Genomic DNA, 27,368 nt, shown 5'->3' with positions numbered 1-27,368 from the left:
GGGAAAGAGAGGCAAATATGGCCAGGAAAACAAGATAAAAAAGGAGGCTGCATCCTCCAAAAGTTTGAGTGATCCCAGGACAATGCCCCATGGCCTCTCCCTTTATTTGAATAAGGTAAAAGGACTTCTCTGGACATAAAACCTCTGGTGTTTGTGGATTAATTGTCCTGACATCTGCTTCCCCGCCATGATGAGCAGTAGCTCCTGTGCCAGCTCCATGGAGGATCCCCTTGGGCTGCCCTGCAGGGCCCTCAGCCTGCTGGACACGGAGATCTTACCCCACCTGATACCGAAATAACGAGAAAAAGAACTAATGTAGATATAGCAATAGCAGTAGTTATGCTAAGGCTTAGAAAGCAGCAGTTCACAAGCAGGCCCTGACAGGCAGGCCTGGACAGGCCTGGAATGTACTAAGAATCACAAACTAGTAGAGCATGCAGAACATAGTGAAATAATAAATGATAAAGGTTAATGTATAATCAATGATAAAGGGTTCTGGTGGTGGGATGACAAGCAAGGGGGATTAAAGGGGGGTAACCTATAGTTTTGAGTAGACAAGCGTGTAGAATTTATGACTTTTAGAAATAATATCTACGAGATTTATGTAACTGTATTGTCTTGAAGAATGTGTACTATTGTATGTAGATCACTTTGTAAAAGGATATAAAAACCTGACGAAAAAGGGGAACGGTTGGGCTCTGACTTTGGACGCTAGTCCTCAGACCCCAGGGCCCTCAATAAAGCACCGCACTAAACAACCTAGTTGTTTCGTGTCTCTCTGTCGGGCAACAGTTTTCTGGCGACCGCGGCAGGACTCCGAGGGCTGCTGGGGCGGTTCGCGTCCTGATCCACTCCACGCCGGCACCGAGTGATTCTCGGGGAGTCATCGGTTCGTGCCCGACCCCGCGCCTGTCGGACAACTGCAGGAGGTAAGCCCGAAGGTGCTTTATTTTTTGTGGTATTGGGTGCCTGCCCGTAAGACGAAGCATCGGCTCCGCTGGGTTGGGCTAAAGACGTCTTGGGTAAAGCCTAGGCGCCGGCTGTAAGACGCGGCGAAAGCTTCGCTGGTCCGGCACTTGTTCCCCCGCGGCGTCGGAGGGTGACAAGTTGGTTGGTTGGTTGGTCTATTCTTCTATTTGCATAGATTTTCTTTCTTTTCCTGTCTATTCTGTTTGGGAATGATGCCTTTGAAAACGTTTAAAACTCTAGCAAGTTCCGGGATAGAAATCCCGGACGATTCGCCTTTGGGCTGTTTATTACAACATTGGAATGCGGGGAATTTTGGTCAAGAACTAAGTAAAAGGAAATTGATTGATTTTTGTAATAATGTGTGGCCTTTATATGAACCCGATGGTATGCAATGGCCTAGAAATGGTACACTGAATTCTGACATTATTACACCTTTGATGCATTTCCTACAAAGTAATGAAAAATGGGATGAAATACCGTATTTAGACCTCTTCTATTATTTGAAAGACAAACCAGAGTGGCAAAAGGAGTGCGGAATCATGGTTTTGAAAACATTAAAGGTGAATTGTGAAGGATGTAAGGGATGGCAGAAAGAGAAGGAATGCTCGGTTAGGTTTTCGGAACCTGAGGAGGATGTTTCTTTGTTGGTAGCCCCTAGTGCCCCTCCAATGGAGGAACGTGACTCTGGAGAAAGTATGCCAGAGGTAGAAAAGGAGGATCGGGAAGCAAAAGTAGAAATCGCAGATATACCACGAACCCCCTTAAGTGAAAGAACTCGGAGAGGGCGGTGGGAGGTAGAAAGAAAGAAAAAGGAGGAGGGTGCTCATTTAATGGTTCCGCTGCGTGAAGCAGTCGGGCCGCAGGGGGAACGGGTCGTAGTGAAAGTTCCCTTTTCTCCGAATGATTTGCTAATCTGGAAACAATCAGCGGGGGCGTATCGGGAGGATCCTGAACGGACTGCGCGGGTGGTAAAGATGGTAATTAAGACTCAGAACCCGGACTGGAATGATTTACAAGTTTTGTTAGACACAATAATGGATTCTACTGAAAAGGAAATGGTGTTTAAAGCTATGACAGAGAAAGCACGAGAAATGATTAGGTTACGGCTTGTGGATGGTACAGTAAATGATTTAGTACCTAGGGAAGATCCGGAGTGGGATCCCAACTCGACGGGCGGGTCTCGGAGACTTAAAGCTTATCAGGAATTGTTAACGGAAGGAATACGGAATGGAATACCAAAAACTTTGAATTGGTCTAAGTTGTATTCGGTCAGGCAGGAAAAGAATGAGTCTCCGTCAACCTTTTTAGAGCGGCTTAAGGAGACAGCTCGTAGATACACTAATTTAGAAGTTGAAGGAGAGTCGGGAAAATTACAGCTAGCATTAATTTTTATGGGGCAGTCCCAGGAAGATATTAGAAAGAAACTACAGAAATTGGAGGGAGAAGATACTCGGAATTTAGATAAGCTATTGGAAGTTGCGTGGAAGGTATATAATAATAGGGAAAAAGAAACGGCCAGGAAACAACAGGCTACTATGTTAGCAGTGTTACAGCAAGCGGCTGGAAACAATATGAGAGGAGGGAGCCGAGGACGTGGACTAAGAGGGGAAGAGGGATAGCAAGGGGGGGGAGGCTGATGGGTACGGGAGGACTTATGGGTCAATTGAATATGGGAAGAGGAAGAATGCAGCTAGGGATAGATCAATGTGCTCTATGTAAAAATAGAGGGCATTGGAAAAATGAGTGTCCTCTCAACCAAGGAATGGATTTTGGGGGAGGAATTATAGCTAGTGGGGATGGAAATCAGGGAATGATGAATAATACAGGTGCTTTCCCGGGAAATCCACAAGGTGTCGCCCAAGCCTTTATGATGAGGAATTATCAAAATTCAAGTTGACTAGATGAGGACCTGAAAGTAGTAATGGAAGTAGATGGGGAACCGTTAGAATTTAGAGTAGATACGGGGGCATCATACTCAGCTGTTAACACTAAGCTAGGACCTTTGAGTGATTCTACTATCCAAGTAGTGGGGGTTACGGGACAAGTTGAGGAACGAACGTTTTTGCGACCATTAGATATAAAATTTGGGGGGAAAGAATTTGACCATCAATTTTTATATATGCCAAATAGCCCAGAATCGCTATTCGGGAGGGATCTATTGTCAATGTTAGAGGCAAAGATAATATTTGAAAAAGGTAGAGTAAGATTGGAATTTCCCGAGGAGAATATTGCTAAGTTGTTCGTAATAAAAGAAGTTGAGGCAGCAGAAATACCACAAGAAATAGAGCAAGCTGTAGTACCATGGGTATGGGAAACAGGAGTACCTGGAAAATCAAAAGCGGCACAACCGGTTGTAATAGAACTAAAGGAAGGAGCCTCCCCAGTAAGGGTAAGACAATATCCTTTGAAATTGGAAGCACGAATAGGAATAGCACCCATGATTGAACAATTTCTTAGCTTGGGAATTTTACAGGAATGTGAGTCAGAATTCAATACTCCGATATTCCCAGTCAGAAAGCCAAATGGTAAGTATAGATTAGTTCAAGATTTAAGAGCAATTAATAACATCACTAAAGATATACACCCAGTTGTAGCTAATCCGTATACATTGTTGACAGCTGTGTCGGAAAAGTTTAAGTGGTTCACAGTGATTGATTTGAAAGATGCATTTTTCTGTATCCCCTTGGCACTTGAAAGTAGGAGATACTTTGCCTTTGAGTGGGAGAACCCAGACACGGGACGCAAGAAGCAGCTCACCTGGACGCGTCTACCACAAGGATTCAAAAACTCACCAACTATTTTTGGAAATCAATTGGCTCGAGAGTTAGAAGAATGGAAGACGACTCAGGTAAAAGAATCACCTTTCTTATTTGCTCTCCTACAATATGTTGATGACATCTTTATAGCTTCCACAGAAAAGGATGTTTGCCTCAGACTCACTATTGGATTACTTAATATGCTGGGACAAGCTGGATACCGAGTATCGAAAGAAAAAGCTCAGCTGGTAAGAACCCAGGTAATTTACCTAGGCTGCGAAATTTCACAAGGGGTGCGAAAGTTAGGAGTTAATCGAATACAAGCAATTTGCACCATACCCACACCACGAAATCCGCAAGAGTTAAGATCCTTTTTGGGCATGGTAGGGTGGTGCCGCTTGTGGATCCCGGAATTTGGACTAAAAGCAAAACCCCTGTATGAGGCAGCCAAAAGCCCTGTGTTTCAGTGGGGACAAACGCAAGAAAAGGCATTCCAGAGTTTGAAACAAGCCTTAAAGGAAGCCCCAGCACTAGGATTGCCAGATCTTACAAAACCTTTTCAACTATATGTAAATGAGAGACAGAGACTGGCAATAGGGGTTCTCACCCAAAAACTGGGCTCATGGAAACGCCCGGTAGGGTACTTCTCAAAACAGCTAGACACTGTAAGCGCCGGATGGCCTGGTTGTCTTAGAGCTGTGGCAGCAACAGTGCTCCTGATTCGGGAAGCCAGAAAATTGACTCTGGGAAAAAGGATGGAAGTATTTGTTCCCCACATGGTCATTGCAGTTTTGGAACAAAAAGGGGGGCATTGGCTCTCGTCAAGCCGCATGTTACAATACCAGGCACTTCTCCGAGAACAGGACGACATTGAATTAAAAACAACTAATCATCTTAATCCAGCAGAATTTCTTAGGAGCAGCAGCCAGGGAGAAGGAGGCGAATTGACGCATGATTGCGTGGAAATCATTGAACAGGTGTATGCCAGCCGGAAAGACCTGAAAGATGAGCCTTTGGAAAATCCGGAATGGGAACTGTTTACAGACGGATCCAGCTTTGTGGAAAACGGAACCAGGTATGCGGGATACGCAGTAGTGACTTTGACACAAATAATAGAAGCTCGAGCCTTAACCCCGGGAACTTCAGCCCAGAAGGCCGAGATACAAGCTCTGGTAAGAGCCTTAGAATTGAGTCAAGGGAAAAGAGTAAATATTTGGACTGATTCAAAATATGCCTTTGGAGTAATACATGTACATGGAGCTCTGTGGAAAGAAAGAGGACTGTTAAATTCTCAAGGATCAGAAATTAAGCACAAAGAACAAATATTAGCACTATTGGAAGCAGTGCATAAACCTCAGGCAGTAGCAGTGATGCATGTAAGAGGACATCAAAATGAAGAAGGAAAAGCGTTCCAAGGAAACCAGTTGGCTGACAGAGTTGCCAAACAGGTTGCCCGAGAGGTATGGACACAATTAGCTTTATTACCAGCGCGATTTAACCCTGCCACTTCTTTTCTTGAGCAGAAACCATGCTATACACATGAAGATGAGAAACTTGCTCAATTTCTCCAGGCCCAGAAGAATGAAAAAGGATGGTATGTCACAGCTGTAGGTCAGGTTGTATTGCCAACAAAGGTAATGAAAACAGTTTTAGAAATCGAACATAACAAGTGCCATTGGGGGGCAGAAGCATTAGTACAATTTTTAAAACATGAGGTGATTTCCAACCAGATGTTAACAATGGCAAAACGGATTAATGCCACGTGTCCAGTCTGTATTAAAAACAATCCAGTGACACGAAGGCAAATACAACTAGGAAAGTTACAAGTAGGGCCGCAACCAGGAGACTATTGGCAAATAGATTTCTCAGAGCTACCAAAAGCACAAGGGTACCGTTATTTACTGGTGTATGTGTGTACTTTTTCAGGGTGGCCGGAAGCTTTCCCATGCAGGACTAACCAGGCAAAGGAAGTAATTAAAACCTTACTACGAGAGATTATTCCTAGATTTGGGATCCCATTAGGAATGTCCTCAGATAGGGGACCTCACTTTGTAGCTGGAGTAGTCCAAGAGGTAGCCAGAGTATTAGGGATAGCTTGGGATCTCCATACGCCCTGGAGACCACAATCTAGCGGCCAGGTAGAACGGATGAATCAGACATTAAAAGGGCAGATTAAGAAAATTTGTCAGGAAGCGAAGATACAGTGGCCTCAGGCACTACCTCTAGCCTTGCTAAGAATCAGGATTAAACCCAGAGAAAGGATAGGAGTAAGTCCATACGAAATTTTGTATGGCAAGCCATATCATGCTGCAACCTACAAAGGGGACCCTCACTTAGTAGGAGATCAAGTATTGCTAAGTTACATTTTGTCTCTAAATAAAGTCCTTACAGCGCTGCGAGGAGCATTGCAGTGGAACCGGCCTCTGCCCTTGGAAAATCCTGTCCATGACATCCAGCCAGGAGATCAAGTATATGTGAAGAACTGGAATACGGAACCCTTGAAAGAAGTATGGGGCGGTCCTCACCAGGTGATCATGACCACCTACACGGCAGTGAAAGTCCAAGGGATCGAGAATTGGATTCACTACACTCGAATCAAGAAGGTCCCGTCAAGATGGGAAGTACAGCCTCTGTCAGCAACAAAAATGGTGTTCAGGGCAAGGCCTTAGTTCTTTTAACATTAGTCTGCATAATGCAGGTGGGAGAAGCGTTTGTTAAAATCATAGTTCCGGAGCCAGATGTAATAGTGCCGGAAGGTGCGGGAGTAAATTTAACCTGTCTGTTTTCTAGCAACCAGAGAGCTGGATTAAAAGAAGTAAATGCAGCCTGGAAACAAATCACCACAGACGAAGTATTTACAGAAGGGATCGTGACACTTTGGGATATGGAACAGCAAAGAGGTAGCACCACATTGATGATATCTCATATGCAAGCTGATCAGGTAGGACAATTCTCATGTGTTGTGTGGATTAGAGAAAGCTTTGACTACGGAAAAATAAATGTAGATATTCTAAAAGAGAATAGGAGAGTACGACAGGTGACAGAAGTTGGAAAAACACAACAAGAATTGGGACAAGAAAACTTAATAGTGGGATTAGTTAGAGATTTTGGGCAAGTACAAAATACTACGTCCATCACTGCATGTTTACCTTTACCTAAAGCGGCGAGAGAACCAATACCATGGGGAATAATTCCCATGCCTGAACCACCTGTGAATAAGAGCACCCAGGAAAAATGTATTCCAGTGAGCAGGACAATTATGAAAAAGCAACAAGTAATCATAGGAAGGGAAACTTTACCTCTTCCACTAACATGGGAGGAGTGCAGGAAGAGATCTGATTATGATAGATGGACTCCATTAACGGGAGTATTAGCAAATGTCTGGCTCACTAGAGGGAAAGGACAATGTTCAATAGCAAAGAAAGGAGAAAGGTCGGTGCCCACCCAAGTGATGGAATTTAGTTGCCAGAATGTTACAAGTCAATCTTCATCCTGGGAGGATTGGAAAACGATTTGGGGTCCCAGCTTGTTAGAATCTTACAGCTACATAGGACCAGTACATTGGTGTATCGAATGGTCAGGCCAAAGGGAACAAGAACATTTAAGAATGTTAGGGACTGAAGTAGTAAGACGGGATCGAATGACCCCCACACCTAGCTGGAATTGTAGCAAAATCATCACATGTGATACCCCTGAATCCCAAATTGGTTTAGTGCCAGTCCGGATACTACTAAAATGGGGCTGTGAATGTCAAAGATATAATCATACAATAACAGGAGAAATAAAGGGGGCTTGGAAAGATTGTCAGGCGACTACCGTCAGGAGTCCAGGGCATTCGGTGTGGGTAATGGGGCACGGACAATGGACTACCCATATGCCCATTAACGGCCCAGTCACGCAGATTACGTTAGGGGTCCCTACGCTCTGCCCTCTCTGGAAACAGTCTAAATTAACACAAAGAGAGATACAGTCACGAACAAAGAGAGAAACAAATGAGGTGGCAGAAGAACTAGGACTGGGAGATGAAGATGAGTGGCATGAACCCTCATCAGGAGTTAAATTTGGATGGGTACTGGAATCCCTGTTTGCACAAATTTCTACATATAGAAACCGGGAGATGCTGTACAAATTATTGGGACAAACTGAGAGGTTAGCCGCAGTTACAAAGAAAGGATTTAGGGATCTAAACTTACAGTTGCAAGCAACAACAAGAATGACAGTCCAAAATAGGATGGCATTAGATTTGCTCTTATTAAAAGAACACGGAGTCTGTGGATACCTCCAAGGAAAGGTTGATCATTGCTGTGTACATATCCCAAATGTCACAGAAGAAGTAGAAAAGGACATAAGTCAATTGAAACAAATCGAAACAAAAGTGCAAGAAGTCCAGGAAGAAGCTGAACATAATTGGGTAAGAGCACTATTTAGCTCCCTAGGAATCCAGGTCTCTGGTTGGATATCATCAATTGTACAATATGTAATAATGATTGTGTTAATTATTGTAGTCTGCATGATTATGTATAGATGTCTTTTAGGAATGATTGCCAGAGAAGGAACTCATACTCGACGTGTCATGAGAGCACTAACTCGGAAAGAAGTAATCCTACCAAGTCAAAGAGAAGACCCACCATCCTACTTAGAAACCATTACTTGAAGAATTGAGCATCCTTGCAGAAAATCTGAAGAATGCTCAAAAGGGGGGAGTTGATACCGAAATAACGAGAAAAAGAACTAATGTAGATATAGCAATAGCAGTAGTTATGCTAAGGCTTAGAAAGCAGCAGTTCACAAGCAGGCCCTGGGAAACAGGCCTGGGAAACAGGCCTGGGAATGTACTAAGAATCACAAACTAGTAGAGCATGCAGAACATAGTGAAATAATAAATGATAAAGGTTAATGTATAATCAATGATAAAGGGTTCTGGTGGTGGGATGACAAGCAAGGGGGATTAAAGGGGGGTAACCTATAGTTTTGAGTAGACAAGCGTGTAGAATTTATGACTTTTAGAAATAATATCTACGAGATTTATGTAACTGTATTGTCTTGAAGAATGTGTACTATTGTATGTAGATCACTTTGTAAAAGGATATAAAAACCTGACGAAAAAGGGGAAGGATGGGCTCTGACTTTGGACGCTAGTCCTCAGACCCCAGGGCCCTCAATAAAGCACCGCACTAAACAACCTAGTTGTTTCGTGTCTCTCTGTCGGGCAACACACCCATGGAAGCCATTCCTGCAGCACACACCAGCTGGGAAGGCCAGTGCAGGATCTCTCCCATCTGCACTCAGCTCCTCATTGTGGATCCCCAGAAAACTCAGGTGGTTTCTGGGACAGCTGACAAACCTGCAGGAGCCACAGCAGAACTGTGAGTGAACACCCCAGGTACTAAGTCCAGGAATGCATCCAGAGCAGCCCCAGGGATAGAAGGGCTTATCTGGTTCTTGCTTACCAAGGTAACAAAAGGGCTGATGATGGTCCCAGACTGGGACCAGTTAGCCCACAACTGGTGGACACTGCCCTCAGTCCCAGGCATCCTGTGGCCATTGAGGGCTCCCACTCTCTGATGGGACAAACCCCCTGCCACAGTGCTCCTGGCCCAGGATGGGCAGCACTCCCAAAGGGCCAGGAACCTGCTTTTCAGGAGCCAGGGAAAGAAGGGGTGGGGCTCTGGAGGAAAAGCCCAGAAGCAAAATTAAGTGAGCTCTCACAGCTGTCCATGGGACAAGAGTGGTGACTGGGGGATTGCTGAGTCCCCTGGAAAGCAAGGAGCTGTGAATCCTATCAGAGCCCCACAGAAATGCAGAATTGGACACCCGGGATCCCTGGGGCACTGTCCCCCTGCACCAGCTCAGCTGCACTCAGAGCTGGAGCTGCTGCTCAGGAGCAGAGCAGGCTCCAGGGTGCACTCAGCAGCAGACAGGGCACCTCCTTCTGCAGATAGTCATGTGCTGTGGGGAGAAGAGACTCCAGCAGAAGATAAAAGATAAGGCTGCTGGCACCTGCACATGTTTGTGTGGGTGGCACAGGGGTGACTGTGCTGGTAGAGCTGGCCCAGGAGATGAACACAAACACATCACAGCCCTGCCAGCCCTGGCTCCCCTCCTCTGAGAGGCCCCCATGGCAGCGCATGTCCTTCCCTGGACCCAATCCGCAAATCAAGGCTGCATTTACCACAAGGGGGTAGAAATCTGGAGTCAGATCACTGGGTACCTTTTCTATGTGTATCCCAGCAGAGTGAAGCTTGTCCAGAAATTTCTTCTTCCAGGTCCTGTGGATGGCAGCAGATCTCTCCTGCAAGTCCCTGTTTTCACAGCTGCCAGCTCAGCTCCTCAGGGATGATTTCCTACACCAGGACCAAGTCTGAGGAGGGAAAGGGAGCTCATGATGGAATCCAAAGCCAGATTTGTCCTGCACATCTCTCTCCTCCAGGACTTGGTGCTCTTGTGAGGCTGGGAGTGAAACAAGGAGCTGAGGGAAGGGTGTGCTTGCTCTGAAGAGGGCTCCAGCTGCTTCACTTGGGTGTTCCTAGCACAGGAAACAGGAAGCTGGGAGAGTTTATTAACAGGACTGAGGACTGCACCTGTCTAGTGAAAGGGAATCTTTTACAGGGCTGCATTGTCCTGCTTAATATTCCCAGTCTCCAGCTGAAGAAGGGATTCATCCCACTCTTTCAAAGATTCAAATTCATGTCAGACCAGAATGAACCAAACTACCACCAAGAGCACATTTTCAAGCACCCCTCCTGTTTTACTTGCTCCCCTGGACTGAGGACATGCCTGTTGGACAAACACAGCAGCAGATGGCAAGTGCTTCCCAGGGTTTTTCAGTTGCTGGAGAGATGCAGTTCAATGGCCTGGATCAAACACAGCTGCAGAGAGACAGCAACACCACACTGCCATCTTCAGCAGAAGCAGGATGTGATTCAGATTGTCTGGTGACAAAACACTCTCTGCACCAAAGGGCTACCAAACCCTTACCTTGCTCACCATTAATGTATCAATACCAGTTTGTCCCCACTCCTCTCATGAGCTTGTAACTGTTTAAAAACATGAGTACAAAAAGGCTACTCCCCCCACAGCCCCATGTTGTACCACCAGGTACTTACTTAGCACTGACTCATACCTGGGAACTAACCTGGGCAGGGATCTCCATCAGATCTTTTTTCACATTTTTACAGCCTTGATCTGGACAGGGTGGTTGTGAGGACATTCCTAATGTGTGTCACAGTCAGCTGTGGTCAGCAAGTGGCTCACATATCTTCAGTCTGCTGCAAACACTTCCTGGTAAAACCTCCCCCATAAAATAAAAACCACAGGCACGGTGAAGGCTCTTGTGTTAAGATTTAATAATAATAATAATAATAACAACATTTCAAAAACAATGAGTGCATTGTACACGAGACCTGGTTTCAGTGCTTTTTGTTGACTTTTTGCCCTGTGTGTGTCAGTGTACTGAAGACCTGGGGAGTGGTGAGTGGATAAAAAACCCTGCTGGGACATTTCTGGGAGGAGGGCAGGGGAGAGAGGGCAGCAGGAGGCTCAGAATCGAACGAAGGTGGCGTCGATCTGCCGCACGGTCGGGAGGGCCAGCATGATTTTGCGCCGGTACTGGGGGTCCTTCTGCAAGGGGTTCCGCTCCAGGTATACAGTCTCCAAATTCTTGGCTCCTTTCAGCTCATCCAGGTCACTCCAGCTCTCAATGAGGTTGTCATTCATCTGCAGAGCACACACAGGCATGTTCACACCCCCCAAAAAAAGGAAAGCAGTGGTGGGACTGAGTCACTGTTGCACAGGCTTTGTGCTCACAAACACCTTGTCTACAGGATCCTTCTCACCCTGGAACCTCTAAGATGAGCTTTGCTGCCTCACACCCCAGGCCTCAGCACCAAACCTGACTCCCCCACCCTGTCCTGGCTCTGGTCAGATGCTCCACCCATCAGACAGCAGATCCAGTCCAACCACTGTGCTAGGAGAGACCCTGCAAGGCACCAGGGGCAGTCTCTGCACCATCTCCCCCTCCACTGTGCATTTGTGGGCTGGAAACCTTTATAATCATCATTTATTTCCACAGTGACATCCATCTTTACTTTTATGACTTCTCAGGAAACATTAAAAAAGCTCATAAACTGACAAGAAAAGCAACATTTTCCTCTCTCCTCTACATAAATTTCCCTGCAAAAACTGCTCCTACACTCCAGAGGAAATGCCAAACTCAGATTTGGGTTCTTCTCCTGCCTCATTGTGGGCTCAGTAACTGCACACAAAGGAGTGAATGCTTCAGCTGTCCAACAAGGAAGCAAAGCTGCAAGGTGGCCACATGCTGCCAACCCTGGATACAGAGTCACTGCAGCAATGCCACCTTCAAATAAAATATAAAAAACCTCCTTGGATTGTCTCATTCTGCTACAGGTCATCACAATGGTACTTCAGCCAAGTCACTCAACCTTCAGGTGTCTCAGTCCCTCCAAGGGGGATGTGCTATGGGAAACTGCTGGAAGACTATCACAGTGTCTAGGATCTTCAATTCTGGTTACTTAAGGTGTTAAAGGATATTTTTATGTGGCAGTCAGTGAAAAAAAACCCATGAACTGGGAGATACAACACTGGCTTTCATTGAGAATTGTGCCCTGCTCCTTTTCAAACAAATCTTGTTTTTCAAATGTAGTGTTGAAGTGGAACAAAGCCAGGAGTGCATTTTCTGTGCTCAGCTAACAGATCTCTGCTCTGACAAAGGGCTCTAAACACACTGGTGTTTTTGCAAAGGAATCCAGAGAAGTTCAGCTCTGGCCTGTCCTTTCACAGACACCTCCTATAAGCAGAGCAACACCAAAGATGAAGACAGGAGGGAACTGCAGGGGATCAGGACAGGCCCCACAGCAGCCACACTAAAGACGCCATGTTAAATGCTCCTTAAAGAGCTCCTTAGACAGGCATGGCCAGGTAACACTGCTGGCTGTCTCCTCAGCCACACTGCAAGATGAGGAAATGATCTAAGGAGCCCGGGCTCCAGACTCCAGCTGGGTTTCATTTGAAGCTGCTTTCCACTCCTTTCCTCTCAGCATCTGCCCAAGAGTTTAAATAACTCCAAATGACAGACATTATACAGCACAGCTCTTATTCTCAGCCCTGAATGCAGAAACTCTACAAGAGCTGAAGCACATGCCAGACCATGAACATCTGCTGCTGCTTCTCCATTTTTCCACACGAGCACATTTGTACACAGCTCCCAAACATGGCACAGTGCTGATCCTTCAGCACAGGGTATCTGAATTTCCTGACCTGTCTTAGGAAAGCCAAAGAGCTCAGCAATGCAGGGTGCCAGAAACAAACAGGAGCAATCCTAAGCTGTTATCTGCATCATTGGAATGGAACCAGAAGTTGGTTTTGTTCTCCTCATATTTCTAACACCATAAACATACCAACTCTGCTCTGAACAAGCTCTGTGCTTCCCCTGGTACTCTGCCATGCTCAGATACAAAAATAAGAGCTGCAGAAATAGGACATGTGGGGCTGTTTCATAACCAACCTGAGCATGAAGGCAGGGCCCACTTCCTAGGCAGAGACAGCTTCCTACCACTCAGCAAAGCTCTGCAAAGAAATTTTTAAGCTCTTCCCTTTCCCTAGGGGAAACCACCAGACACTATCCATGCAGACTGTCAAGACCTTAAAGCTGATCAGCAGAACAAGAGGAGTTCCCTCCAAGGCACACATGTCCATATGCTGCCCATCAGAAGGGTTTCCCTCTCTGTTGCACAGAACACTCTGGGGAACAGCTCTGGTCTCTGCTTACCCAGAACTCCTGCAGCTCTGTTAGGTGACTGATATTCTCAATCTTCTTAATTCTGTTGGCTGCAATGTCCAGCATTGTGAGTTTGTTCTAGACAAAGCAAACACAAAAATATTAGATCTGATTTCCTTTCATCTTCTCTGTGCCACTTTTTCCAGGCCCAGAGTTGGGAACTGTCAGGAGCAGACACATTATTGCCAACTGCTCATATTCAGCTCAACTCTTGCTGCCTATATAGAACAAGGAAGATTGTTTTCAATTAAGCTGGGCTACTGACCCCCCAGAAGCCATGTCACAAAAATGAAGCTCTTTTTAGGAGCCCCTGGCTGGCAGTTGCCACCCAGCCAGCTTTCCTCAAAGTGCATTAAGAGGAGGATTAAAAATTGGATCCAAAGCGTCCCCTTAGCAGCTGGAAACTCAACAAGTTTAGAAAAACTTTTGCTGAATGAGAATGAAAATGATACAGGCTTCCATGAAATCCATCCCACCCAAAAAGACAGACATGTACACTGACAGGGAGGCAAGCTGCATGCCATGGTTGGCCTCTCTTAGTCCCAGTTCCAGTTTTGTCCTATTGAAAAGCACTCATGGTTATGTACAAGCTGCTGTCTGAAATGCTGCAGTAGCCAGCCAGCTGTGTCCAGGAGCCTTCCCAGGGCTGAGGATCAGCCAGGCTACTGCTTCAACCACATCTCCATTCCCCATGTCACAAAAACAATTCTACTCCAGAGTATCTGGATCTTTACCCACACGAGATGCTTTAACATACAACAAACACTTGGATATTTGTGGTCTCCCAAGAGAACCCACACCTAACTCGGGCAACCAAAGAACAAAAACTTCCAGAAAAGCCACTAACACCAGCAGCTCAGGGCAACAATTGTGTTGCAGAGGCAGCAAAAGCCTGCTCACATTGTTCTCCAGTCCCTCGATGACTTCGATGCCGTTGTGGCTGAGGTACAGCTCGCGCAGATTCACCAGGCTCTGCAGCCCCTCAATCTTGGTCAGACGGTTATTCTGCAAGTGGAGCAGCTGCTCAGTACCACCCCAAACAAACCCAAACCCATGGGACTCACTGGGGGAAAATCATTTCTCTAAAGTATGGCTGGGAAGGGAAAATAGTCTGCTTGGCCCACGTGGGAACCCAGAACCCTGGGAGTTTTGAGCTTTCTGTGTTTTCTGGCACTGACCCCCTGCAGAACACTGCTTTTGACCTGAGGCTTGGAGAAGGCTCCCAAATTTGAGTGATGGAGTTAGAATCACTGGTGTGTAGTTACAAGTGTGAAGGGTTTGGAATTTGGGGTGTTTAGAATATAGTAATAGGTATGGGACAAGATGGAGGATTTTGGATGGTGCTGCTTTCTGTCTTCTCCCTCCTTCTCCATGATTTCAGGCAGCAGTTTTTGGTTGGTCAGTTATTGCTGCACTGCAGGTCACAGGAGTTTGGTTATTGGGTCAAAAGAATAAATAATATAGGTGTTAATTCTCTATTGGACTGTTTGGCTTTAAAAGACCTTGTAACCAGCCGGATTCAGCTCCATTTAGCTCACTTTTAGCTGGTAGCTGGAAGTGTTGCAGAAGTCTCTGTAATTTTGATAGAATTTAATGAACAACCAAGCCCGAACAAGAAAACTAATCTCCTTCATGTTTTAATCCTGACTCTGAGTGAAGGCAGAAGAAAACGAGGACAAGCCACTAATGAGGTGGTGCCCATACCCATTACAGGCCCACATGATCTTGTGAGCTCAGCTGTTTGATCTCTGCACCACTGATGCATGAGGAAGTTCCATGGGAGTCCCAGTCTCCAGCAAGAATCAGACTCTGAGCTTCCCATCAAAAGTTGCAGCCTGAAAGTTTTTGGCCTGGTGTCTTAGCAAACAACAGGCTATGCACAGAGTCCATTTTGTAGGTCTTTACAAATGGGAAGGTCGGAGAAGAAGTTACACCACCCTAATCACACTGCACTCTGCTGCAGCTGATTCTTGATGTCCTACAGAATAATGGCACACACAGGTACCACAGCAGGTGGTCAGTGTGCCTTGCCAGCAGCTTTAAGAGATACAAGAATGCACAAGCACTGTCATATGGATATGGCTTGTTCCCATTTCTTCAGGAAGAAGGCTGTGACACTGAGCTACTGTCATTGCAAGGACTGCCTGGCACAACGCTCTGAATGTTATTGTAATACATTAGGAAACATTTCAGGAAAGAAGTAGGGGATAACATTCATTTCCTGTTCTTTCTTCCATAAAAATCAAATCTTTGTTTCATAATTTTATCAGTGTCTGACAATCTCAAGTAGCATGAAAGAATGAAGTAAGGCAACACAAAGAATATCACACTTTCTCCAGGACAGGAGTTTGCCTCTAACACTGCAGACCTGAAAATGGGGAGCTTACAAGAAGGCTGGAGAGGGATTTTCACAAGGGTATCTAGTGATAGGACAAAGGGAATGGCCTTAAGCTGAAGGAAGGCAGGTTTAAATTAACTGTTAGGAAGAAATTCTTCTTTGTGAGGGTGGGGAGGCTCTGGCACAGGGTGCCCAGAGAAGCTGTGGCTGCCCCTGGATCCCTGAAGTGTCCAAGGTGGGAGCTTGGCACACAGCCTGGGATGGTGGAAGGTGTCCTGCCCATTTCAGGGGGAGGGGAGCAAGATGGTCTGCAAGGCTCCTTCCAACCCAAACCATTCTGGGTTTCTGTGACTCAGGAAGAGCTGATCTCTCTCACAGGGTGGTTCATGTCCCCAAGGCTTTCCAGTACCTGTATACTGAGCACGGTCAGGTTTGTCAGCGCATCCAAATTCTGCAGCTTGGTGATTTTATTCTTCCCAAGGAACAGACTGTCAAGATTAGTCAAGGTGTCAATGTTTTCAATTACCTGTGAAACAGCAAGAGGACACAGTGTTATTGCAAAACTCCATCTGGTAGATGTGACTGTCACTTTGTACACATGTTATAACCATGTGGTGTATCCTGGGTAGAAGATACTCATTTGTAAAGTAAAAAAAAAAATAAAAAAATCTGTCACTAGTGAATGGAAACAGAATCTGAGAAGAAAAACCACGATTTGTAAATTTAGTCCTGCACTTCAGTGACTGAATAACACAAAGGCAAGTTGTTCAGCTTCTCTGCCATAAGCAAAATTAACTGTCCCACAGGTATGTGTGTTAATAGATTTAACTACTGGCTTTACAGTCATGCTTCTGGCAGAACACCAGTCTGAGTGATGTACACTTTTATAATACACATACTACTGCCAGAACACAGACACTGTGCCAGTGTAGCTCAAGCTCAGCCTTCAGGAAGAGAAAATAAGGATCTCTGTGAAGCATCAGGGATATTACAAAAGAAGAGAGAAAGCAGGAACAGAAGAGTGGAATAAAAGGGAAAAGGGTAAGATTACAAAAGGCTCCTGCAAACAAAAGGAATCACTTTTATTTCACAGGGAAAAGCCTCTGAATCAAAAACCCAAGATGACAAGGATTTTACAACCAGACTTGAGCTCACAGTAAGAGTAATGTGGACACAGAAACACCCAGGGCTGTGTCTGTGCCCAGGCAGGCTGTGGCATCTCAGCTTTTCCACACGCTTCTTGCCTGCCTAAATTTCAAATCAGCAGTGTTGGGGAGCCAGGCCACTGAGTCCTAGCACTTGGTTTACTCTGTGTGTGTGTGTGTGTTTACCTGTGCATGTAATAACATAAGGAAGAAGATGGACACTCAGGAAAGGTAAGAAGTTTTTCAATCTCTATCCCACAACTGCCAAAAGACTGAACAGAGAGTGTTAATCAGCTCAAAATTTGCATTCACCCCCCTTCTAGACTATGGACTTAGCCCTGTTTTGACCTTGCAAAAAAAAAATTTATAGATTTCTTGCTCATTGGCAGCTTCTCCAGCCCTGAGGAGGAAATACTGATGACTCAATACAGGGAGATGAATGGAACAGATGGACATGAGGGGACAAAAACCTAAGAACAAGTAAAGAAGTGTTTACATCACAGCTGCCTCACTTCAACTGAAGGATAAAAAAACATAAATATGTCAGCTCAAGCCTTAAGTTCTGCTCCCCAAAAGAAACAGAGCAAAAAGTGCTAGGTGATGAGGGATTCCAAGCACTCTGAGAGGTCTGAGTGTGCAGCACAGTAGGCAAGAACAGCTCTGCTGCAGCAGCTTTAATGCACAGGGAAGAAGTCAACCAGGCACCTCAGAGCCAAGAACACTGCCTGAAGAACTCACAGCTTTGTACCCTAAAGAGTTAAGGCTGTGTCCAGCTGTAAAGCATGCAGCAAAGTCACTCTACACCAGGAAAAAACTAGCCCAGGAGTTCTAGGTACCCCCAGGTAGCACGGGATTTCTTTGTGCCAAGCCAAATCACTCCAATAAAGCAATTAGAAGCATAGAACACTGCTGTTTGAAGAAGTCAGAATAGAATTAACAGACAAACAGAAAAACAAGCCACTAAAAATAAAGTAATTTAAGAAGCTTGTGTTACCCATACAGTGACAATTCTGGGGTTTTTTGTTTGTTCTGTTAATAAGCTCAGGCTCAACACTGAGAAAACACACATAAAATAAATCTAACCTCATTGTTAAAATTCTATTCCTTGGCTTAACAACATTATAGACAATGTACTGCCTAAGTATAAATTCAGAAATCTGGCTGGATTTCTTTTTTTCCCAGATAATGGTGCTGAGATACAGAATACAGCACAGTTTTGCTAAACCCAACTTCTGTAATGTAAGGATCAGTGGGCTGAGCCTGCTCTGCTCCTGCAAAAAGCCCAGTGCTTCTCTCCATAACTCCTGCTCCCCCATCCTATGCAAACTCTGAGGTTCCTAACCCCTCAAATCTGACCTGGCTGATGTTCTCACACTCCAGATTTATTCCCCTAAATAATTTAATTTCCAAAGCAGAAATTCCTGGAAAATCATTCAGTCCAGTTTAGCTTTAGGAGCAAACCAAAATTTTTCCCCTTCAAAAAAGCAGCACATATTTCTGCCTTAGAAGGCTGTTTTTAGTGGCTGATGTTTCCTTCTTTTCTACAAAGAAGTGTTCTTCCACAAGTCCTGAAATAAAAAGGACAGATATTTTCCTGATCTCTTCTTCCAGCATAACAAGTAATTTATCAGAGACTATAAATGGGCAGCACCAATTTACACCACATTGATTGAAATGCACTCATCTTTCATGAGTACCTTCTCAAGAGCATGTAATTAAAAAAGCTTTTTTAAAAAAAGCTCACTTTGCATGTTGCAAATCTTTTGTGTCATCTATCTGACCAGTTCTCTTAAAACCTGAGCAAATACAGAGAATCATATGTTAGAGACAAGAGAGACTTGTAACTGCACTCCTGTAAGTGGCACAGATTTTAAACTGAAAAAATCACAAACTGCACCATAAAACCCAAAAGCAATCAGCAGTACAGTGCCAAGTTTTAGGTTTTAAAGGCATTTCAGAGCAAAGCCTCAAGAAATTCCTTTTCCTAAACAAGACTGACTGCCATAGCAGGCTGTCAATTGCACCAGTAAATCAAATTAATTTTGCTTTCAATAGGTTTCATGGACTCAGCAGTAGTCAGTAGAAAGGTAAGAAAAAACAATTACTAGTTTTGATAGGACTGGCTCTCTAGCAGGAAGAAACAATCACCTGTACAAGGAAACACATAGGGGATATAGGAGTTCATTAAAGACAAATTCACAAAGGGTGATTCAGTAGCCAGGCACTAATGCATGATGAAAGGCTCCAGCATGCACAGCAGTAAGCACAGTGAATGACTGGAACAATTAAAAACAACAAAATTGCAAACCAAAGTCAATGCAGTGCACTTTCAGAAAAGGCCAATATCACACCAAAGAGCTGAAAACTCTCCAGCCAACACCTCCCAGAGCAAACCTACCCGAATCCGATTGGACCCCAGCTCTAGCATCTGTAGCATCTGCAAGCTGCTCAAATTCTCAATTTTGCTGATTTTGTTGTTGACAAGGAAGAGTTTTTTAAGCTGGGTAAGCCGATCTAGTCCTTCAATGTGTCGCAGAACATTAAAGGAGATGTCCAGGACCCTGAGGTAAAACAAACCAAAATCTCATCAGTCCATCAGGCATGGAGGATTCTGAGAGAGGCACTTGTAAACTGGTGGGGAATCTCCCTGTCTGCAGAGATCATGCCTTTGCTAGGCACTGAAGCTAAAGTCATACATGCAATTTCTTTTTATCGGAAAATACAACAAATAAAACTTTCAGAATACTTCTTGCCTGTTAGCACAAAAAAAAAAAATCATCTGCCACATGCATTATTTTGCCCAGCCATGGAGCTGCCATGGTGGGAGGAAGCCAATCTGCATTTTCCTTGGGAAGGGCACCTGCCTACAAGATCTGCCCCTGACAGGACCATGTCAAGGGCTCCCCTGGGCAGGATGCAGATGTGATGTTGAGAAGTGGGCCAGTCCTGCCCCAGTGGGAACAGTTTTGTAATGTACTCCAGAGTGCTCCAGGCAAGTGCCAGAAACTCAGAAACTTGGAAGGGTACTTACTCCTTCCCTAGCACTCTTAAAAAAAAAACCAAAAAAAATCCACCCTACCTGAAATCTCTTGTCATTTTTGCAAGAATAAAAACCTGTTACACAAAGCTCTTGCTGCAAGAGCAAAGGGGGCCTGAGAGCTCCCACACCTGCCATTCTCACTGCCTTACACAGCACAAATTTCATTTCCAGCTGCCTGTCCCTGGGGAGCTTCAGGATAATGAAACCAGTTCACTGTACAGGTTAAACATCAATAAAGAACAGACATTATCCTTCATAGAGCACCAAAATAAATTCTGAGAGAGGCTTGGGTGAAAAACACTGGAATAAGCACAGCATGAATAACACAGTGAGTAGCAAACCACCCCCAACCCAATCCTGGTGATTCCCCTGGACTCACTCAAGGTCCACCAGAGCCTCCAAGTTCTCAATCTTTCGGATTTGATTGTCATAGAGATCCAGCTCCCGCAAGGTCTGCAGCTGCTCCAGGTTTTCAATGTGCTTAATCAGATTCTGACGGAGACATAGAGTCTAATTGTTGAGAAAAAGTTGAAAAAGAAACAGGAAAATGGATATGAAGGATTGCATGTAATGACAAAAAGCTCTGTGTGAGTGTTTCCCCATTAAGTTTTGCTGGGAATTTGTTGTTAGCGGTTTCTTGGGGTTTGTTTGTTTTTAATGTAGTATTTTCTTGGTATACTCCAATTCTACAGAAGGAAGTATTTCAACCACAGTGGTCAGACACAGTAACAGCAGCCCAGAGAGGCCACATAATCTCCATCCTTGGAAATACTCAAAAGCTTAACTGAAGAAGGCCTTAAGCAACATGTTCTAACTGGGTCTGCTTTGAAGGCTTTACTGGAGACCTCCAGAGATCCTTTCCCCTCCATGTTATTCTACGTTCAGTCTACTGTGCTAGTCTAGGATGTGCCCTGATGCATTGTCTCTCATTCACTTCCACAACAAACTTGCAAAATCCCAAGATTTTTATTCCTGCTTGACAAATAGGTAAACACCACCTCCTTCAGCTAAAAATGAAGCAAACTCACTAAATCTCAGCCAAAAAGAGACACACTGTCTCCTTATAGGTTAGATCTGCAAAATCCCAAATTCCAAGAGGCATTCCCTATTCCCCAGGATTGTTACCTTCACTTTCTTGAGAACCTCAAATCCTTCAATCTTCCCAATTCGGAAATGATTCAAGTCAACATCCTTAAAGAGAAATGGAGGGATTTAGGAGTTGTTTCAGAACAAATCCAGTCTTTAAACATCAACCTGGTATTTGGTTGAAGGAAATTATAGTCTTACAAAATGTGTAGCTCATTAAAACTTCCCTTCAAAGAGCATTTGTAAAATGGGTTTGGTACATGATTTTACCATCACAGCTGAAACACACAGCCTAAACTTGTCAACTGCAAATTCAGTATTTGCAAAATGCAACAGCCTTTTTCTGAGTTCAAACATTACCAACATTAGAAATCTTCAGAAATTTACTGAGAAAAATTCTTCTCTGAATAAAGTTTTGCATAAAGTTCTCTCACCTACTTTGGTAGGGCTTAACCAGAACACATTTCCAGTTCCAGGTCTCAGATGAGCAGGAATCACTAACAATTTGAATAACCAGTGGTTCTGTCAACATTAATTCTGCACTGGCAATCAGCTGAGGCACTTCACATCTGTGCTGTTCAGCCCCAGATGCTCCAGTTTTGAAAGTCAAAAAGAAACAGAGCACTTCTCCACCCCAGTTCAAACCCTTTGCTGCTAACAGGCTCACGAGGTTGCTGACACCAAGGCACTGGGCTGGGTAAGTCACAGTGCCTGTTGCAAATCACAGGGCTCACAGCAGCAAACAGCTCATTGAACACACTCTGGAGCTCCTAGCCCAGAAATCCCTCTTGCAGCACACACACTTCCAGTGCATCTATGCTTAATTTAAAATTCTAAAGTACTAACAAAATGTTTCATCAAGCAATGAAAAATAAAACACCTCTACTTCTAGTCTAAAGGCTCTGAATCAGCTCTGGGAAGGATCACAGCAGCCAGCAGCTTCAGAAGAATGAGATCTTTTAATCAGGTTTCAATACTTGCCTTTGCCTACCTTTGCTTCCTGCCGTATAAAGCCCGAAAGGACAAAAATCTGCCTTTACCTCAGCCTCTGGGTCCAGGCTAATCGTCTCCATGTCCACTGGTGTCTCCGCTTCCCCTGCAGGAGAAGCAAACACATTATGAACTTCTGTCCCAGACAGCCCAAGGCAGGACAACAGCCAACACCCAGAGAGCAAATGCTCCTCAGGAGAGGAAACATATTCGAGGCACAGTTCAGGCATTCAGTTTCATTAAAACCACACGTTAAAATCTTGACAGTTCATTACAGAAAAAAGTTTTCTCAACAGCAGGATGCAAAAGACACACAGATCAGCACCTTGCCCACCCTTCCCGTGTGGCTGCTGAAAACTGCAGGCTCAAGAGTGGGCAGGATGCCTTTCCTTCACACCTAGGGCCACCATTCCTCTGAAGATACCCCATCCAAAGTGTCTGTGCTCCTCCGGCAACATAACAAACCTTGCCAAGAAGGAATCAGAGCTGTCTAGTGAGATGACTAGGAATGACCAAGCATCTCAACAATCCCACCCTTCAGGGATTTTTTATTAGCACTGTCACTTCATGTCACTGCTGTGAACACTTTTGCATGGATCTTCCCTCCTTCCTTTGTTTGGTGAACTCTCTACTATGCCAGACAACACTGTTTATCCCACTGCATGAATTTCCCTGGGAAATGCTTTTATAGCTCTGGAAAACACCCCAGCATTTGCTGTGCTTCTACCACAACACACGAGGGAGGAAAATTTACTGGAGAATTCATGCTGAATAATTCATGCCTCTTCCCATTTGCTGGAGATGGTTGCATCAATTTCTGAAGAAAAACAAAGTCTGATTCAGCTTTGCAAAACTGACATACCACACGCAAGATTTTTCTACTTCATGTGCAAAGTTTCTCTGAGTGCTACAAAAAACTCAAGCAACTTTAATTACAGCCACATCCCAAAGGCTTTGCACTAACTCCTGCATGTATGCAAGCTCATTCCCTTAACCCAGCAGCAGTGACTATTTTCACAGCTCAGCATGGTTACAGCTCCTCTGTAAATGTCAAGTGCTGCTATTTAATGAGTGTTTCCTGCTAATGCTTGGACTCCTAAGCAGTAGTGCAGGCACAAACAGTACCAGCATCACCATTTTTAATGTTACCATCCAACTTCAAGGGTTTGGTAGCCCACAGATCATTATTAACCTTCCTGGATTTGGGCTGTTGCTCTTGCCTGGACATTTAAACAGGAAAGAGACTCACTGAAATGATTCACAGAAGTTCAGACTGAAAAAGCAATCCTCTTTTTTTTTTTTTTAATAGCACAAATTAGCAGGAAGTATTAATTATATTTTGGGAATGCAAAATGAGCTGGTAGTTGTGGGGATGTTGAACAGCAAGACAGAAATGCCACCAAAAATTGACACAAATACATTGCCTGTCAGCAATTAGCAGTGAGCAACGCCTGCTTTTTCTTATTTTAGTTCCATATCAGGAGCTCTGCACTTCAGCAAGGGAGTGGGATACCCCACCCTGCTGCTATCAAGGCTTCACCTCTCTGACCTGTTTCTTGGGTGCAAAGACTGGCAGTGAGAAGTGCTCCAAGCTAAACAAGCAATCTTGCTGAATTTACAGCCCACAAGAACAGTGCCCAGGTGTGGAACAACAGTTATTTGAGATATCACATGAAAAAATCCAAATTATGCCCCTTGTGTTGAGTCATACTGGCAGTAACAGCGTTCATGGTGAAGGAATTTTTTGTTTCAAGTCCTTTGAGACTTTTAAAGTTGTCCAACAGTAAAGCCAATCATGTACTTGTTAAAAAAAAAATCTTTGACTTTGTTTGGCTAGCAAGCTTGAATATTTTCATTTATAAAGACTTGATTTAAGTAATTTGTTAAATACTTTGTTCTGGGGCCTGTCAAAGGGTAGCTCCTCTTAATTTTGACATATGGCTTTGAGAGACCACTCATGACAGCCAGAGTGGAAAACAGCACTCAAATCCAAAGGGGAAAAACCAAATCACACGGGATACACTTTGAATTCATTAAAATAAAAGAAATTTAAAACTGAACACACAGGCACTGCTACATAAAGCCAACTGTCATGAAGTCTCTGCACTGTGTATGAAGCATACAGCAGACTGAGGGAAATGTGTATCTGGAATCAGCTGTAAATCTGTATTGGGATGAAAATGTTAAAATACATTTTGTCTCAAAGAACAGAAAAAAAAAAGAAAGAAAGAAGAGACAAATGGTTCTAGCAAATTTACAGTCATTTATACATAATTTTATTTATGAACTGACTGGATATAAAAAAAAACCTCTTAAATTGACCCTCCTACAAGCACTTTTCAGCCAGGACTGCAATCCCCCTTGCAAATTGCTTTACTCCACACTTCTCAAAGGGAAAAAAAACATCACTCTGGCAGTGAAGTTTCGTAAGTGAATTTTTGAGTAACCTATGCCTGCAAGCCACATGCCTTTGCAGAGGTGGAAAAAAAAAAATCCACCATTCAGAAAACCCAAATTCCACAGTGGGAACAGTCATTACTGAGTTATGTAAGTTCACAGTACCACAAGCTTTTCAATCAACAAGAAGCCTAACTACACTTGTTAAGTGCATATGCATGAAGAATATTATAAATAGCTCAGTTACAAGCTTTCTAACCAGAGGCTCTATTCCCCAGAGAATTAGCTAAATTATGAATTTGAAATTGCAGCTGCTCAAGCTCTTTCTACTTAAGATCTTCTGTGAAAAAAATGTGGAAAACTCATCATTTTCCTTTCAGCTGAGAAACTCAAAGCTGGCCGTGGAAACTATCTCAAATGCTCAAAAATTATTCCTCTGCTTGGTCCTGCCCTAGTTTTCTGAATGCTTACAGTTTGGAAAAAGTAACAATACAGTCATTATATTAAACAGTACACAAATGTAATTCAGCAAACAAATCTGAATGTGTTTTTCTTGCTTTCACCAAAGTACATTACTTCTGTATTTCTTTTCATAGAATTCTCAGGGGAACAATGTGCAAAATATAACCTCCAACACACAGCTAAATCATGCCAGCTGAGCAAACACTCAGGGTTCCAGGCATGCAAAGGAAAGCTCTGTCTGCTCTGCATGGCTCTATCAATGGCACAGTTTGCAAAGACATGGCCAGCCTATGGAAGAGCACTTCTTTATTAATATTTAGGGGGTTTAAATTATCAACAACAAATTAGACCTATATAGAGTGCATTTAGTTATGAGATTTAAAATTCTAGTAACAATTTACTAGGTTGAAAAATACGCTGGCAAATCCCAATCGGCAAGGTTGGGAAGGATCCACTGTAAGAACTAAAATTTGTTTCATTCTTTCCCTTCCAGCATCCCAATAATAACAACACAGACCTCTCTATCAAAAGAATGATGTTACACTTCAGACTGCACCAAAAGCTCAGCTCAAATCACCACACAGGGGCTGCAGAAATGGATCTGCTCCAACAAGTTCCATGCAAGCCACTAAAAACCTTTCCATCAAACATTCACAGGCTTTAAAATCTGTCTGTATTTTCACCCCACGTTCTAACAGAAACCATGAGATCAGTAGAAAAAGTTTAAATCCAAGAGGATTCAAAGATATAGTTCTGAGATGTCTTTTAAATTAAAACAATTAAATGAACAGGTGCCTTCAATCCATCTAGAAATAGTGTTTATTGCCTTGCAAAGGAACCTGGCAATTCTTTAGGTAAAAAATGACATAAACTAAGGTAGAATTATGAAAAGCTCCTCATGATAACTTCTAAGGAAAATTTCCAGCATCTTTCCATATAAAGTTTCTAAATTTCCGTAAAAGAAAAATATTAATAAAGATGGTTTGCATTTTGATAGCAAATATTTCAAAGAGAAACGTAGATGGGTAAATAAACAAGGGGGGAAAAATAACCAAAGGTCTAATCTTAATGGTTCCATAAAAAGCAGGCAACTTTATTCTAGCAAGGATAACACTACAATTTATTGAAATATCAAGAAGATGGCTCTAGGGCACATTCCCATGGATACCCAGGCACGAGGAGCACACACAAGGGGCTGCTGCAGGACTCCTGGAGGCAGTGCTGAGGCTGACACGGTACCTGCGGAGTTCTCGCCGTTCTGCTCATCCCGCAGGCTCTGCTGGCTGAGCTCTGTCACCAAGCGCACCGCCTGCTTCCTCCCCTCCTCGTCTCCCGACTCCTCCGACTCGATCCGCTTATCAACTGCACAAGACACAGATCGGCACTGTCAGGGCTTTCTCCAGCACAGGGGACGAGCAGCAAGCAGATAAAATAACCAGGATTCACATAAACGACTACGCAGTTAGTAGAAATCCTAAGTTAACTAAATGAAAGGTTTAGTCTTAAATAAAAGGCCTCTTACCCCTTGTTTCTACTTTGATTTTGGATGCACTTTTTCCTCCCATCACATCTTCCTAAAACCAACAATCTGGGAAGAAGACTGGAGGAAAAAGGAAATTTCTTAGATCAATGAAGTGCAATTCCAAAGATTACGGAGATGGAATTAGAACTATTACATTTTAAGAGCTCTTAGAAGAAAAAAAAAATCAGTATCATGTACAATAGTACCAATGACACGAAGAAGCGAAGGCATCAATAAAAAAATCCTCGCAGATAAAAGCGTCTCCCCAAGCTGCCAGATTCCTTCACGTTTACCGAGCCACAGCTCCGGTGGCCACCCTGAGCCTGAACCAGAAGCTCCTCGCTGGACCCCCTCAACATTTGCCTTCCTTTCACCGGGGGACTAAGAAAAACCACTGCCATCCAGCTTTCTTTCACGTTATTTTTACTTTTCACCTCACGGTCATCTCCACAACCCCGCTCCTTGTCCCTCAGGCACACGGAGCCCCCCGACAGGGCCTGGCCCCCTGGGCAGTGGCACTCAGGCTGGACACACGGGGGCTGCACGACCGCGGAGGGCCCGCAAACCCCCACGGAGCGCAGTTGGCAGCCGCACCGCCCGGAGGCACCGCTCGAGCAGCCGGTCGCACCACCCCGACCCCCGCAGCCTCCGCGGCAGCCCCGGCGGGCTCTCACCCTCCATCATCTCCTGCGGCCCCGCTCCGCTCTCCGCCGCCATATCGCTCCTCCTCCCACCGCCCCTTCCGGAAACTGCCTCCGCCGCGCCGCAGCCAATCAGAGCCCGGCGCTGCCGCCTCGCCCCAGCCAATCGCCCGCAGGCGGCGCGCCCAGGGGGTGGGGCACTCCCACACCCACTGTCCCGCGC

General features: G+C 44.4%; 2 protein-coding genes across 3 annotated transcripts; one reads left to right on the top strand and one right to left on the bottom strand.

Annotated features, from left to right (window-relative positions):
* Positions 1–744: 744 nt before the first annotated feature.
* On the top strand, positions 745–6,284 carry LOC117000968. Its single transcript, XM_033069099.1, has 3 exons — positions 745–929; positions 3,670–5,185; positions 6,108–6,284. Exons 2-3 carry the CDS (start codon positions 3,926–3,928, stop codon positions 6,201–6,203), a joined length of 1,356 nt encoding a protein of 451 aa, XP_032924990.1. The 5' UTR covers positions 745–929; positions 3,670–3,925; the 3' UTR covers positions 6,204–6,284.
* A 4,770-nt stretch (positions 6,285–11,054) lies between these two features.
* PPP1R7 (protein phosphatase 1 regulatory subunit 7) lies at positions 11,055–27,280 on the bottom strand. Of its 2 annotated transcripts, XM_033068772.2 has the most exons (11): positions 27,179–27,266; positions 26,505–26,582; positions 26,222–26,344; positions 22,174–22,229; positions 21,173–21,238; positions 20,427–20,557; positions 19,406–19,568; positions 16,272–16,388; positions 14,425–14,529; positions 13,516–13,602; positions 11,055–11,441 (listed from the first exon to the last, which is right to left on the bottom strand). In XM_033068772.2, exons 2-11 carry the CDS (start codon positions 26,545–26,547, stop codon positions 11,265–11,267), a joined length of 1,068 nt encoding a protein of 355 aa, XP_032924663.1. In that variant the 5' UTR covers positions 26,548–26,582; positions 27,179–27,266; the 3' UTR covers positions 11,055–11,264. The 2 variants fall into 2 exon arrangements, with proteins under 2 accessions (XP_032924663.1, XP_032924665.1); XM_033068774.2 differs by lacking the exon at positions 26,505–26,582 and having other exon boundaries at positions 27,179–27,280.
* Between the last annotated feature and the right edge of the window lie 88 nt (positions 27,281–27,368).

This window comes from Catharus ustulatus, chromosome 10 (assembly GCF_009819885.2).
Source record: "Catharus ustulatus isolate bCatUst1 chromosome 10, bCatUst1.pri.v2, whole genome shotgun sequence".
Taxonomy (NCBI): Eukaryota; Metazoa; Chordata; class Aves; order Passeriformes; family Turdidae; genus Catharus; species Catharus ustulatus.
This window is presented reverse-complemented; position numbering and strand designations above follow the sequence as displayed.